At 42.2% G+C, this 14,928-nt stretch overlaps 1 protein-coding gene across 1 annotated transcript in view; it reads left to right on the forward strand.

Moving 5' to 3' along the window:
* Nucleotides 1-14,928, forward strand: part of LOC138467436 (FERM domain-containing protein 6-like) — a 316,289-nt gene that overhangs the window by 251,151 nt on the left and 50,210 nt on the right. The window contains exon 10 of the mRNA XM_069607409.1: nucleotides 13,624-13,959. Coding sequence (XP_069463510.1) covers nucleotides 13,624-13,959 — 336 coding nt within the window. The remainder of the gene's footprint in view (nucleotides 1-13,623; nucleotides 13,960-14,928) is intronic.

A 14,928-nucleotide genomic window follows, 5' to 3' on the forward strand; every position in this document is an offset into this window, starting at 1 on the left:
ATCCCCTTTGTACACCTTCTTAAGGCCGCATGTAGCACACGGACGAAACAACGCCTTTCCAGACATTCTCTTAAGAAGAACAAACAGTCGCAGAAGTAGAAAGAACAGCCTAACAAAATAGCAGATACGCGAGGTAATCCCACCACTTTGGAAGATGGTTGAAATCTGAGGGAGCCGCGGGGGCGGAGCTATATATACCCCTAAGTCCTAGTGGCGCCGGCGTGCGCGGCCCAGAACGACGTGGATAGGACACAAAAGTGTCTGAATTTTTTCCTATGGAAAATGTCTATATAACTTACCGAGGATTCCCAGCCTGACGACGGGGAATATTCTAAGCATGTGAATCCATGAAAGATCCAATGCTGGAGAAGTTTTCTACTCAAGTCATCAGGACTCTTAGACAATCTTTGACATTATTCAAAAGGATACATCATTTAAACCCGCAAACAGTGCAACATTGTGCACAGCAAGTGCAGGGGAAAAAAGTCACAAAAGCAGAGGAGCTAATTTTATAAAAAATTAGTAATTTGGCGGCAGAGAGCCATTACGTTTGCACTACAACATAAACAGCTCCCTGCTGCTAAATTTTACTTATTTGCATGGTGCAGTGCAAAAGTGCAGGGCAAAAGGCTGCGTACATGTTTGTTCACTGCCTTTTTCCCTCCACTTTTACACTCCACTGTGCAAAGAGAGTAAATGCTGGCTGGCATACTCGCATGCCAGGCAGTGTTTACTTTTAATTGTGAGTGGCGCTTGCCATGCTCGCATGGGAAGCAGCGCTCACAATGACAGTTAAACCCTTGCCGACATGCAAGCATGACGGGCAGGGTTTAATTTCAATTGTGAATGCTGCTTACCCTGCACGCAAGGTAAGCAGTGTTCACAATTACAAATAAACACTTGGACAGCGCTTATTTGTAATTCTGAACGCTGGGAGAGTTTACATTGGATCCCTGTGGTTCCTGCCTGCCTTATGCATGAATATGGCAGACCCCGATGGGAGCTCGAGCATTCGCGCCAGCCTGAAAATCCATGCCAGCGCAAATGCTGGTTACAAATATATGTATAAAGTCCCCGCTGTAGTACAAGTTTTAATAAAATTAATTTAGAAAATGATTTGAAAAGTGCATCTATCTAAACAATATCACGCTTGGTTCAGTCAAATAGACATACAATTATTTTTTTATAGTGTGAATAACTTCATGAATGAAGTTGATTTATTTAAAAAAAAAATTGAAATAAAAACCTTTTAACTTAAAGTGCGATCTTTAGTGTTGACATGATACATGAAAACAACAAAAGAATAAACAAATATTGTGTTTCAACTAGTACAACGATAACAATTAAGACATTCAAGTGTTGAACCCATTCAAACAAGAAAGAGGAAATAGGTAAAGAGTAATTGCAATCAATTAGTACAAACATCTGATGACCATGTCTGATTGAAAAGGAAGATTCAATAATGACTTCCTTCTTTTTAACCATAAACATATGAGGCGATTTGTCACTCTTGTTGGGCACAATATTTAAGTGTCCAATATAGGTCTGCGAGAACAAATCTAGGCTTCTCCACAGAACCCCTGCTCTGTGTTTGGGGCTCAGTTTCAAGTTTCGGCGTGGAGCCATCAAGTTAGCAAAATACGGCAATCCTCAGGGCAGATGGGCACATCCTACAAGGAAGTAGACAAAATAAAGGAAAAAATAATAAGTATACATAAGTGATACCGACTGGAGTACCTGAAAAAAGTATACCTCCTGCCTCATGTTTTTATTCATTTACCCGTAATTTGTTGCAAAGGGGACTTCCAATAGTAAACTCTTCAAAACCATGGACGCTACATCATCTGAGAAATTCTTATTTTTTTTTCTACTGAGTCAAAGGGGATGCATTAGTCTCATAAGTAAAGCAAAAGAAGGAAAGGGCCTTGGTAAGCTTCAAGAGCTTCAAAATCAAGACCTAACTATGTTAGTGAAGTAGGTACCTGATCTTGTGGGTCAGTAGTCAGTATCTTAATTGGTGTTGGTAGCGTGTCCTTCAGTTATCCAGTTACTGGAGAGTAAATGACACGACATCCATATTAGGTACAGGTTTATTTGCTGAAAGAAACTGGCACATTAAGAATCCCTTCTTAATGTGAGTGAGACTCCCCCAAGCAGGAAAGACTGTGTGAAAGACCCTGGTGGGCGCTAATGACCCTAATATTCATTAATACCCGGCATGGACTTGGCTTAGTCCTCCCAGCCAATGAGGAGGCTCGGAGTGGGGGCATTACAATATGGTAATCCCGCCGCTCCAAGCCTCTGCAGTGCTGGAAGCTGCCATCTTCACTGCCAGGAAGCATAGTAAGTGCTTCCCTGCATCCTTCACCTCCTTTTTCCACAAATATATCACTGCCACCTCTGCCCCACTTACCTTCTCTTTTCCTGTCCTGCGCCAGGAACAGTAGTGTTCCTGCGTGTCCCGATGCGCGACACAACCCCATGGAAAGGGAGAAGGGACTACTTAGTCCCTTCATACCCGATCCATGGCAGCCATCTTTTTTTCTTCAGTTCCGCCAACCAGACCATTGGTAGCCCCGGTACATTGTGCCAGGGTACTAATGGCAATATTACATGGGCAGGGTCTGGGGCATTACAGGGACTGGTAATGCCCCTGTGCTTCATTAACTATGGCCCTGGGGCATTAACTGGCTCGGTAATGCCCCCCAGCCCGTGCAATATTGCTTGAATAATAACAATGAGAAAAAGTGCTTTAATACCCACAAGTCTTCAAAGAAACATCTGGCTGCTGGAGAAAAATTTGTGCCAAAATTCAGAGACGAAGAAAAAAACGAAAAAAGAAAGGACTATATTCCTATCAAACGATGCATCTAGAGTTAATAAGGGCACTCTGTAAAGCCTATGTTAAAAAATCACAAGAATTTCTTGAATAACCGGGCTGTCCTACCATTTCTTTTAATCCTCATCTTCTTTTGATTCCAGTCATGCGTGACGGTTTGCCCACTGAGTTGGCTGTGTTTAAAAGCGAGGAATTGTTGCTTTTGGTGGTGTCTACTCTCACAGAGTATATTGTGAAGCAGGAAAAACATTGATGAATTTGACAAACCAGCAGGGCATTTTTTTTTCATTTTTCAAAATATGGACATATTCCTGCTTCATCTCACATTGTAACACCCAGTGGTTTGGTCCCTCAGAGCTCGGCAATTTCCCCAATTAGAGGCACTGACCTAACCCACACTTTGACTAGGGACTGCGCACAAGATAAGCATGCATGTGCAATTTTTGTCATGAATAACTGCTCAAATCATCAAATCATAATTTGTCTGGGATGGTAGGTGAGTGTACAGAGAGTTCAAATAAACAGCTGATGAAACATTCTGATGGGTGTCCACAGGCCTCTTAGACCAGACATTTGGTCTGGTCTTGAATAAACCCGTTCAGTTGACAAAGAGGCTTATGATGGGAAATCCTTAATTGCCTTGAAAGGCTGTTCCCCTTGTGGTAGTTCGAGCTCAGGTTTCTGATGCTTTGAACAAGGGCAGTTGAAAGTACCAGCTCATTGTTCAGTAGGGTATTGCATTGCATTGGGTCAACACTCAGATAACTGGTCTTCCGTTTAACCCAAATGATTTTCTGATGGCAAGAAGAGTCATGTGAATGGGAGAAACAAAGCAGTCTGTGGAGGGAGACTTGCTGTGATTACCTTAAGAAGTCATAAATCAAGAACTCTGGAAATCACAAATGATTTCCTAAATACTATCTTGGTGTCCTGGAATGTTGCTGGGAAGATTTGTTTTCTTCCACTTACGTTTTTTGGCCAGGTGGGAATGTTGGTGGGGGGCATGGTCCAAGAGGCTCTGCCCAGGAGGGCCTATGGGTAACTCACCCCAATTCAGTACTCCTCAAAAACAGATTTAGTGTTCTTGACTGTGTGGTGAAGGGGGTAAGCTCCTCCAGTTAACAGCTGCAAGGGACAAGTACATGTTGCAGGGACTGATAATAATGGTGAACAAGATGTAATCCACCCAATACCAGCCAAAACATATTCGGAGACATATGTAGGCTCAATTATTAACACCTGTATATTGATGGCAGTAGACAAAGAACCAAAGAATAATGTTTTTATTTCTTGGAACATAGCAGATATAGGGAATAAATTCAAGGAAGTATTTACCATATATTTCTGAATACAAATTTTCATTCATTATGTAACAGGAAAGTTGGGCACTTGAGCTTTCTCATCTGGGTGGGTATTTTTCAGTGGCCTCGTCCGCTACAAAGAATTCCAGGGTTTGCAACTCTGATAGTTAAAAACTTTCCTTGTTTTTTAGTTGCTTCCTTAGTTTTCACTTTTTGGATCTTAGTTAAATTGCATAGGAAAGAGATCCCCATTGTTGGTCTTAAACATCTGCAGACCACCATTTCAGGCAAATTAGGATCCATTGGTTGAGTTATTAAGTCCTAAAGAGTAGTCCCCAGAGACAGAACGGCTGAGAACTCAGTGGTGATTCTTCAGTGGAGACCTACATTTAAGATAGGATCAGGAATGTGAGATACTCTGCCTGATAGGGGGAAGACACATTATGGGGGATTGATAAACCATTTGTGTTGGACACCAGAACTGATCATCTGGATTTTCTGTTTTACGATTCCCTGGTGAAAATGGGACTTACATTGCTAAACGTGCATATATTTCCAAGTGATCCTGGTAATTTGACTTACATCAGCCTGAGAGGCTCTTTCGATATTGACCGTTTTTGCATCTGTATTTACCACTGGCATCTGCTACATTCCCTTGCAATTATCCCCAAATTCATTAGAGATTATGTGGCACTAAACCTAAATTTAAAGGTACACCCTAAATCTGCAACCACAGTATATTGGAATGGTTCAGTAGACAGGAACCTGGCGGCTAACGGTAAGCCAATAACGTGGTCCACAGCAAATCGAGACAGGATTGTTAAGAACTTTTTTGTAAATACTTAGAAGTCGACTACATCTGACTTAACACCCAGTTAGATTGTTACCACAATGTTTTTTTGAAAATGTAATGGTTGGCCTCTTAGGTTTCCTGAAATTAGGTAAAAGGGACCTCCGTGAGATTAGATTAGTGAGGAAAAACTATGCTGAGTGACTTCAACAACATAAATCTGAGCTCAAGGATTCAACTATAAAAAGGGTTCAAATTAGGGGAAGAGAAAAAGGTGAAGCCGAGGAAGCTGGGGTTACTATCAATAGAAAAGACATGGGAATGGGGTTACAAGAAAGAAGTGGAAAGTGCGAAGCAAAGGAGAAACAGATAAATAATAATAAATAAATAAATAATAATGGCAAACAATGGTAGTGCAGTCAGCAATTTGCAAGTGCTAGGTTTAAGGGAGCACACAGGGTAGGTCTGATAAGTATAGGAAGAAAAAAAAGGGGGGCTGTATGGGCACAGATACAGACCCCAGTGCAAGGCGTGGCCCGGAGGCAGTGCGGGAGGGTGGCAGGGTGAACAGGTACCTGGGCCCGGAGGATAGAGGGTGGCCAGGTGCACGGTGCCAAGAGAGAACAGATCAGCAGGGGATAGGAGGAGCAAAGGCAGAAGAAAAGAGGAAGGTCTTGAGGTGCTTATGGAACCGGAGATGGTTCTCCTCAAGTTTAAGAGTGGCAGGGAGGCTGTTCCAGAGGGAAGCCCCAGCCGAAGACACAGATCTACCCCAGCTTGTTTCTTTGAAAAACGACTGACCCTGAGGGAGTTAGAGCTAGAGGAGCGAAGAGCTTGAGAGGGGAGGTATTTGCAGAGGGATAGCTGAAGGTATTTTGGACCCAGGCCCCAGAAAGCCTTGCGGACAATGCAGAGAGTTTTGAATTTAATCCTTGCATCCATTGGGAGCTAATGGAGAGATTTCAGAGCTGGAGAGATATGATCCCAGGACTTTAGGCCAAGGACAAGTCTTGCAGTCCTGTTCTGGATTAGTTGCAGAGTGTGGAGAATAGAGGCAGGTACATTTAGAAAGAGGCTGTTACAATAGTCCAACCTAGAGAGAGCCAGAGCATGGGAGACCATGAGCTTCCCGGGGAAGGAGAGGAAAGGCTTCTGAGGAGGTGCAGTAGGAAGTGTGACTTTGTAGAGACATCGGAGATGTGGGGGGAGAAGGAAAGTGTGGAGTCAAAGATGACCCGAGGTTCTTAGCCTCGCAGGTGGGGTTAGGAGGAGGGCCAAGGGAAGCCGGCCAGAGAGTGATGGGAAAGGATGGTGAAGGTGTGCCGATGAGGAGGATCTCCATCTTGCTGGCATTCAGACAGAGATCATTTGTGGCACACCAATCTTGAATAGCAGTTACGCAATCAGAGATTAGAGAGGGAGAGAAGGTGGCCGAGAGCAGCCTGAAAATGAGTTGAGTGTCGTCAGCATAGCACTGGAAATATGAGCAGAAAATAGCAATGCAGTGGGCGAGACTTGCATGGTATTGGTTGAAAAGCCAGGCGAGAGGTTAGACCCCTGGGGAACACCACAGGTAGAGAGGAAGATAGATTATAGGAAGGATCCAAGTTGGACCTGGGAGGGTCGATCAGAGAGGAAAGAGGTCAGCCAGGCCAGAGCCTGATCAGTGATACCCAGGTTTTTAAGGAGACGGTTGAGCAGGATGGTATGGTTGACTGTGCATTATGTACGTGATATAGACATAATTGTTTCATGCTTATTATGTTTGGGGCAGTTTCATACATTCTATAGGGGCCAGGTGGGACATGGCTCCCACTACACAAGTGAGTTTGAAAAATAGTTTAAAAAATGGCTGGGTATATTTCTAACTATTGCATATTTTTCATTATTGGGTATTTTCCAAAGTGTGAACGTAACTGGAAAGCACCAGAGCGCTGTGCATTTGGCAATAACACAAATAAAAACCATTGCATCAACATTATGAAAATAAAACATACAGAATGATTCACCAGTACAAGACAAATAACAGCAACTCTTGAAAATCCCTATGGTCACTTTTATAAAGAGGGGCTCATTTTAATTAAATTTGTAATTTGGCGGCGGAGGGCTGTTATGTGTTGAGATACACGGAGTCTGATTCCTGCCACCAAATTTCTGTCATTTGCACAGCGGCTGTGTGTGTACGCTGCCTTTTTCCTTTCGCTTTAGCACTCCACCGTACACAGTGAGTAAACGCTGCCTGCCATGCTAGCATGCCAGGCAGAGTTTACTTTTAATTGTGAGAGCCACTTGCCACACTCAAATGTCAGGCAGCATTTCATTTCATTCCGCCAGACTCCTGATGAGGCCCCCCTCTACCCTGCTGATCTGCTCTCTCTCAAGTAAACAACCCAGAGGGAGATGGGTCACACAGAACAAAACCTAACTCAAGAAAGGGATAAATATGACTTAAATCATAAGCACCAAGGAGGGGATAGGCCAGGTCAAGGAAGGTATAAAAATAGCATATTTTATTAATTACATATCAAACACCATTAGAAAAATTAGCGCATAATGCATAATAAAAATACATGTAAATACACAGTTAATGTTACTACACAGTTCATATTAGGTACGAGAAATTAAAGTGCATGCCTCACAATAGCCCCTACTGAAGTTAGGGGTAAAAAACAGCGTAGAAATGATTATGTACTGCTGTTTGAAAAAAGGGGGGGAGAGAAGAAGGAAGAAACTACCTTTAAGGTAAGTCTCTAACTAGATACCCACAGTCCTCCTAACTTATTGATGCATACACAACCAAATTGTCGAATCAATGTATACATAAGACAATTAATTGGTTATCAATAAGTATAACCAACCAACATTAGAAGTTCAAAAATTGCTGAATTCAAGAATCATATCAGCATAATAGCCTGGCATGATCAATTCGTTGACAGTTAACTCTGTCAGTCAAGCTTGCACTGTAGCAGATCTTAAATTGCTGCATGCAATGCTCCCTACCATTTCCAACTTTTAAGCCAATTCGTTGACAGTTAACTCTGTCAGTCAAGCTTGTACTGTAGCAGATGTTAAATTGCTGCATGCAATGCTCCCTACCATTTCCAACTTTTAAGCCAATCACCAGTACCTTGTATAATCTTGAGCATTCTTCTGAATTGCAAGGTATCACTAATAAATATTAGACATTAGTTTCGACGAGCTCCAATTTGTCTAAGACGCACCTCTCTAAAGAGAGAGGGCCGAATTGACAATCATCTTCTTCAGGACTAGATAGAAACAGTTCTATATCAATAAATCAACATTGATTGTAATGGTAATGGATGAACAACTTAAATTTTCTTCCATCTGTTCTTCCATTTAAAAAATCTTCTTCTGTAAAGATTTGGAATCCTTATATTCTGCCCTTGTCTGATTCTTCACTGTTAACAAACAAGACTACAAAAAATAAAAAAATATAATGAAGAAATTGTTAAAACATAATATTAACCTTGAAATGGTCTAGCAACCCCACTGTACCCCAGTTCAAATTATCACCATATGGGTTCCCAAAGAAATCCAAATAGAAAATGGGATGCTATAAAAAGTCACCTTATAAAACCCACACTTGGATGGTAGGTGAAAATCACTCCTTTAGCCAAACGGGGAAGGTCACAGATACTCAAATGAGTCAATATGTGGAGACATAGGAAAAAGAGGAGAGAACACAACTCAATTAAGGTCTCACTAATCTCCCTATGGAGAATAAAAGCATAGACAGGGCATACGGCCAGAATGGACACGGAGCTAAGTCACAAACCTTCTTGGTGAAATAAAAACGGACTCCTGCTGCACAAAAACTGGAAGCAGATCAGTAGGATCAAGGATGGCGATGTTGCAATTCTAGGAGGTCCCATGTGTCTGCGTAAAAACTCTAGTTCATTCGTGAAGGCTCTCACTCTACGGACAAAGACAAAGCAAAATGCACCAAAGAACGTGGTAAGCCCAGATGGTTGATAATAGTCCGATAGACAGAGCGATGTAATCAGTATTAGCTATGATCTCTACATACTAAAGACCTAGCCTAACTCTTTGAATAATGACCCAATAATGTCCACAGTCAAAGCAACAGTGAACATTAAAGTCCTTTAAACTTATGTCAAGTAAAAGATAGCCCGGCCTGGTGCAGACTATGTAGTACCCTAGTACATCTGCAGAGAAAACATGCATGAAAGCATTCTAACAATTATGCCGCACTTGAAACCCAAAAGTAATATCACACAATGTGGGTGCGGCATCCACGTCTCCCCAGAGTTCAAAGCTACATAGAATAAGAACTCATGGAGACGCGTGAGTGACAAGCATGAACCAGCTCAAGTTAGAGAAAATGTCAGAGTACGTACCTACATACACCAAAACATAGCCACAATATAGACCTGAAGAGTGGGGGAACCGTCCAGTGGAACGCCGTCACCACATCAGTCTAAACGGGACGAAGGGAAAACCACTGACGCGCGAACTTGAAAACGGGTGAATCAAAGGCACCTACGGCAGTAAAATGAAGAAATGGATCGTAAACCATGTGACGGGATTAGCTGCCGCATCATGTGACCAGTGAATGCAAGGACCGTATTAAAGGTAAAGGCGTCCTGTATGCCCTCCGAGAAATGGAGTGCAATGAAGCCCATATGCGTTTGGAAATGCAGAACATACTGCAAGTCGCAAATCAATTAGGTAAATATCTGTATATCTGTAACCCTGTAAGCCAGGATGCAAAAGAAGTACAAGAAAAAATACAGACCTAATATCTAACTGTGAACTCTGGTAATAAGCAGCTAACTAGACCTGACATCTGGGTCCAACAAAGAAACCGTTCATGTAAAATCAGGGGGAAAGAAACAACTCATTTGTATATAGGAATTAACAATTGTCAGCTCTGACACGAAAAAAAACTATATTCAAGAAACACAGTGAAGCCACTCTTCCTGATGGTTGAAGCCCTTATGATAGCTGTCAGTCTGGTACATCCACCATTGCTCCCGTTGGGAAAGTCTAGATGCAGTGTTAAAGTGATCCGCCCCTACTACTCGTTCAAGCGCCCGCCATTTGAACTCGTCGCAATTATGTAGATGTTCCATAAAATGTGCCACTAAGGGAGAACCACTAGACTTAGTGTGGATTATAGATTTATGTTCTGAAATCTTAGTTTTAATAGGTCTAGATGTTTTACCTATATAGGATTTCTCGCATGGACAAACAATAACATAAATCACATTGGTGGAATTACATGTGGTATGGTGTTTAAGAGACCACACTCTCTCATTGATGGTAACAGTAGAGCAGGCTGTGGTGGAATTACATGAACGGCAAAATCCACACGGGAAATGTCCCGCTATAATTTGGAAGCCCCATTGAGAATGGATGGGGAACTGTGTGGGGACACGTTTGGATCGATCAGCCTGCGAAAGCCAATTTTTTACATTTGTGCCTTTTTTAAAATCAAACAAAGGTTGCTTTAATTCAGGATTATTAAGTTGAAGCAGATGCCAGTGTCTGTGAATCATTTTTTGAATTTCTTTGTGGTGTATATTAAAGGTAGTAGCATATACAATGCTTTGATTGGTAATATTAGTCCTTGTGTTTTTGGAAAGTAACACATCACGATGTTGATTTCTAGCTCTCTTTCATGCCTGTTTCAATAGATGGGAAGGATAGCCTCTAGCCAAAAGTCTGTTCAAAATAATTCCCGCTTGAGTAGAATAATCGCTTGTTTTGGAGCAATTGCGTCTGGCTCTCAAAAACTGTCCATATGGGATACTTTCCTTGAGAGCCTGTGGAGGGAAACTGTCGAATCGCAGGATGGTATTCAGATCTGTATCTTTTTGAAATAAATCTACAATAATATGGTGCACATCAATCTTGATAACTAGGTGCAAAAATGGAAGGGAAATATTGTTATTAGACATAGTAAATGTAAGATTGGGATTTAAAGTATTAATCCAGGGAAGAAAGATAGTGTAATCACCCTTGGAAGTATCCCACACAATTACTGTATCATTGATATAGCGCTTGTATAAACAAATAGCTGCGCAAAAAGGATTGGAATTATGTAGAATGAAGATCTTCTCAAATTGCCACATATACAGAGTAGAAAAGTTAGGGGCAAATGCTGGCCCCATTGCCGTGCCCTTTACTTGCAGGTAATAAGAATATTTGAATCGAAAATAGTTCCTGGTGAGAGCTATCTCTAGCAGTTGGATCAAAATCTCACTAGGAATATGCTATTCCTCAGATTGACTCTCCAAAAAATATGTCATGATCTGTAATGACGCAAGCTGAAATATGTTGGAGTAGAGGAACTCTACATCCAACATAATAAGCATCTCAGACTCGGGATTAAATGATACATTTTCAAGATGTTTGATGGCGTCTGTGGTGTCCGCTAAGAATGTATCTGTGTTAGCTGCCAAAGGTTTCAGGAAATAATCCAGAAATTGATCTAATGGTTCCAAAATAGAACTACATAAGGACACTATAGGGCGTCCCGGAGGATTGATAAGATCTTTATGTACTTTGGGTAAGATGTAGAACAACGGGACTTTGGTGCCCTTAGCAGTCAAAAACAAAAATTCCTTTTCACTAATCACTTCTGCCTCGTGGGCAGGTAAACAGATGGCGCTTATTGCTTTACTAATACCTTCAGTGGGATCGCCACTCAGTTTTTGATAAAAAGTGTGATTGTTAAGTTGTCTCATGATCTCAAAGTCATATTGGACTGCATCGAGGACCATAACCTCACTCCCTTTGTTGGCCTGTTTGATTATAATGGTTTGGTCTTCCTTAAGTTTTCTAAGGCAGTCCCATTCCTTTTTCGAAAAATTGAAACTCGGTGTCTGTAAATAGCTTTCAGAAGTCTTAAACATCAAATGAAAATCTCTAAGCACTGCCTTCTCAAAAATTGCTGTCTCATCGGAAATCATATTGCGACACGGCGTGAACCTGGCCACCCTCTGTCCTCCGGGCCCAGGTACCTGCTCACCCTGCCACCCCCCCACACTGCCTCCGGGCCACCACTTGCACTGGGGTCTGTATCTGTACCCATACAGCCCCCCTTTTTTTTTCTTCCTGCGCTTATCAGACCTACCCTGTCTGCTGCCTTAAACCCAGCCCTTGCTACTTGCTGAATGTACTACCACTTTTTGTTGCCTTTATTATTTATTTATTTATTTATTTATTATTATTTATCTGTTTCTCTTTTGTTCCGCACTTTCCACTCCTCCCCCTTCCATACACCTTTCCCTTCTCGTTCTCCCATGCACTTGCGCGTCCTCAATGTCACTGGGCCTAGAAAGATCGTTGTTTTGTTCTCCCCTTTTCCCCTCCCTTGGCTTGTTGCGCTCTGAAAACACTTGTGTACGAGCACGATATCAATTAATTTCAATTCAATATGGTCCCCTTGTCCAGATGCAAAATATTCAGCAGTTAGTGCCTCTCCATTTGCAATCACGGTGTGGTATATTGCAGGCCAATTGTTTGTTGGTGGACTCTGGTTAACAGGTGAAGTAAGCTGGCACCAGATGCTCACAAGATGCTTCATAGCGCAAGCAATGCTGAGAGGCACGCTATCTCCATTGGGCCTTTGTGCCTTGCAACTGCATATGTTGAAAAAACAAGGTTGTTGTTCACAGCATAGTGCAGAGATTTGTTTATCTGCGAGTTCGAGCCGCCACTGCATCCATAGTAATATGTGTTAAATTTGAGCTATAATTTTTTTAAACAAAGATTGAGTAAAGATTGAGTAAAGAAAGCAGAAAGAAAGTGCAATTCGTCTAGGTGTTTAAGTCCAATTAACCTGAGCATGATATCATTGATGAAGAGTGGTGAATATACATGTCCGGAAGACTTGTGCTGTCATGGGATCTGGCCTTGTGGTATCATAGACAATGGAATATACGGAAAACTGAGCTTATGGGGAATCGGTTTATTCATTTATTTGAAGAAGAGAACAAAAAGCTACTGCTGACATCCTCCTCGCCCAACTAGGCAGCCGGGGGTGCGGCCGAGGCTTCTCTATGCCTCCTCCTTTATCTAAATGTGGTCATAGTTTAACGGATCTAAATCATCACACTCAAAGCCTGGTTTACAATTCAAAAGTACTGTGTCTGAGCTGAAAGATACTTTCCCATGAAGACATGTATTCTGATGTAATATGGGAATGGCCGCAATAAACAAAGTCTGCCTCTCCTGCAAAGCCGTGATTTACGGCATGGCAAAATCCTTGCCAACCACCTCACATGTAAGGTGCAGGCTAGGACTGTAGAGGCCAGAACACCCTTCTTGCAATAGGCCAAAAGAGGCGTACATTAGGGAGGTGCCGTTAAACACCACAGCACACTTGTTCCCATTATGAGCATAGCATTTCTCAGACGGCAGCTCCACTTTTCTAGTTCAATGAAAGTTTAAGAAAACGTTCTAAAATTAGAAAAGTGGCAGTATGTTGAGAAATGCGCGCAATGCCACTGGAGCAAATGTTTCCCCTCCAAAGAGAGATTTTAGCAGCCTTTGCTGCTGGGAAGCACGATATTTACCCTCCAATATTTCCACCCATCCCAGAATGATGGTGCTGGAAACTGGAGGGGAGGACGTCGACTTTCCTCGCTATATTTAGCACAAGCTGAGACTCATTTCCTCACTCTTTCCGTTTTGTATTTCACTAGAAAAGAAACGCTACAGGGAGTCCTATGTCAGCGACACCTTGGAGATGGACTTTGAGCAGCAGGATGGACATTCCTGTGGAAGTGGAAGCAGCCGAGTTAGTGCAAGACACAAGCGCATGTCGCGCCAGTCCACCACCAGCCACGGAAGCTCTCACACTTCGGGCATTGAGGCGGACTCCAGGCCCAGGGTTTCTGTGGAGATGTCAGTGGATGAGCCCTTTAGCATTGGCATCAAACATGGCAAAGACAAATCCTACAGCTCATCCATCAGCCACGGCAGCTCGGGCATCGGCAGCGGCACGCAATGGCAGACCATGGATGACTCACAAGGAGATGGTAAGGTTGGACATTTTTATATATATATATACAGCATTCTGTCTATGATCAGATCTGCAAATGACAAGAGAACATAAAATCATCAAAATACAAGTGCATGTAATAGTGTGTTACGCACTAATGTATGAATTTTAAACAATATATCACGAGTGTGTTTATTAAATGGAATTGCTTTGCATATAACAATGTCATAACACCACTGCTGTTGTAATAAGAACAGTATAAATGCTCAATAACACATTCTGTCATGCTTTTCCTTCCATCTCTATTCCTTTTCCAACTCGTGAGAAACCCTTTTACAGCTTGGTACAGGACAATGCTGCCTTCATGGTTAATATTACCTAGATTACTTGCCAATAGCCTTTAGTGCACCTAACCAGTCTTCTTTGCCACATTCATAAATCATGAGGGCTGCCCCTCACTGAAACAGGTATCCATGTACAAATGTTTTATTTATCCTCTCATGATGTCTCCACCCCTTTCCAGGGGTGGGAGTATAAAATGCCCCCGCACCCTTCACTCATCCTATGTTAGTATTCAAGTCTACAAGAAGCTAAATACATCTCCAGCTTTAAGGCAAGTAGAGAAGTGTGAATGTGATAAACATGATTGGATTAAGTGTAATGAAGATTACCAGCAAGTAATCCGAGCATTAGCCCCGGATCCAATCTTTCTTCTCCCATTCAACAGACATTAGTCATGAGGACGTACCAAGAACATGAGCTATAAAGGCAACAAAGCTACAGAGAGGCAGTCTCTAATGTCACACCGTGGGATATATTAAACCTGTTATAAATTCTCTTAGACAGAGACCACGTGTAGGACCGCTTTCCCAAAAGAAGACCCCTGAGAGCTCACATGTAGCACATAATGCTTAACAACATATTCTGGATATGTCCAAGACAGCTGCCCACCAAATGTCCTGAAGTGCACACAACCACAAGCACCTTGGGTCTAAAAGTCAGGGAG

Source organism: Ambystoma mexicanum, chromosome 4q, assembly GCF_040938575.1.
Source record: "Ambystoma mexicanum isolate Mex_15411 chromosome 4q, UKY_AmexF1_1, whole genome shotgun sequence".
Taxonomy (NCBI): Eukaryota; Metazoa; Chordata; class Amphibia; order Caudata; family Ambystomatidae; genus Ambystoma; species Ambystoma mexicanum.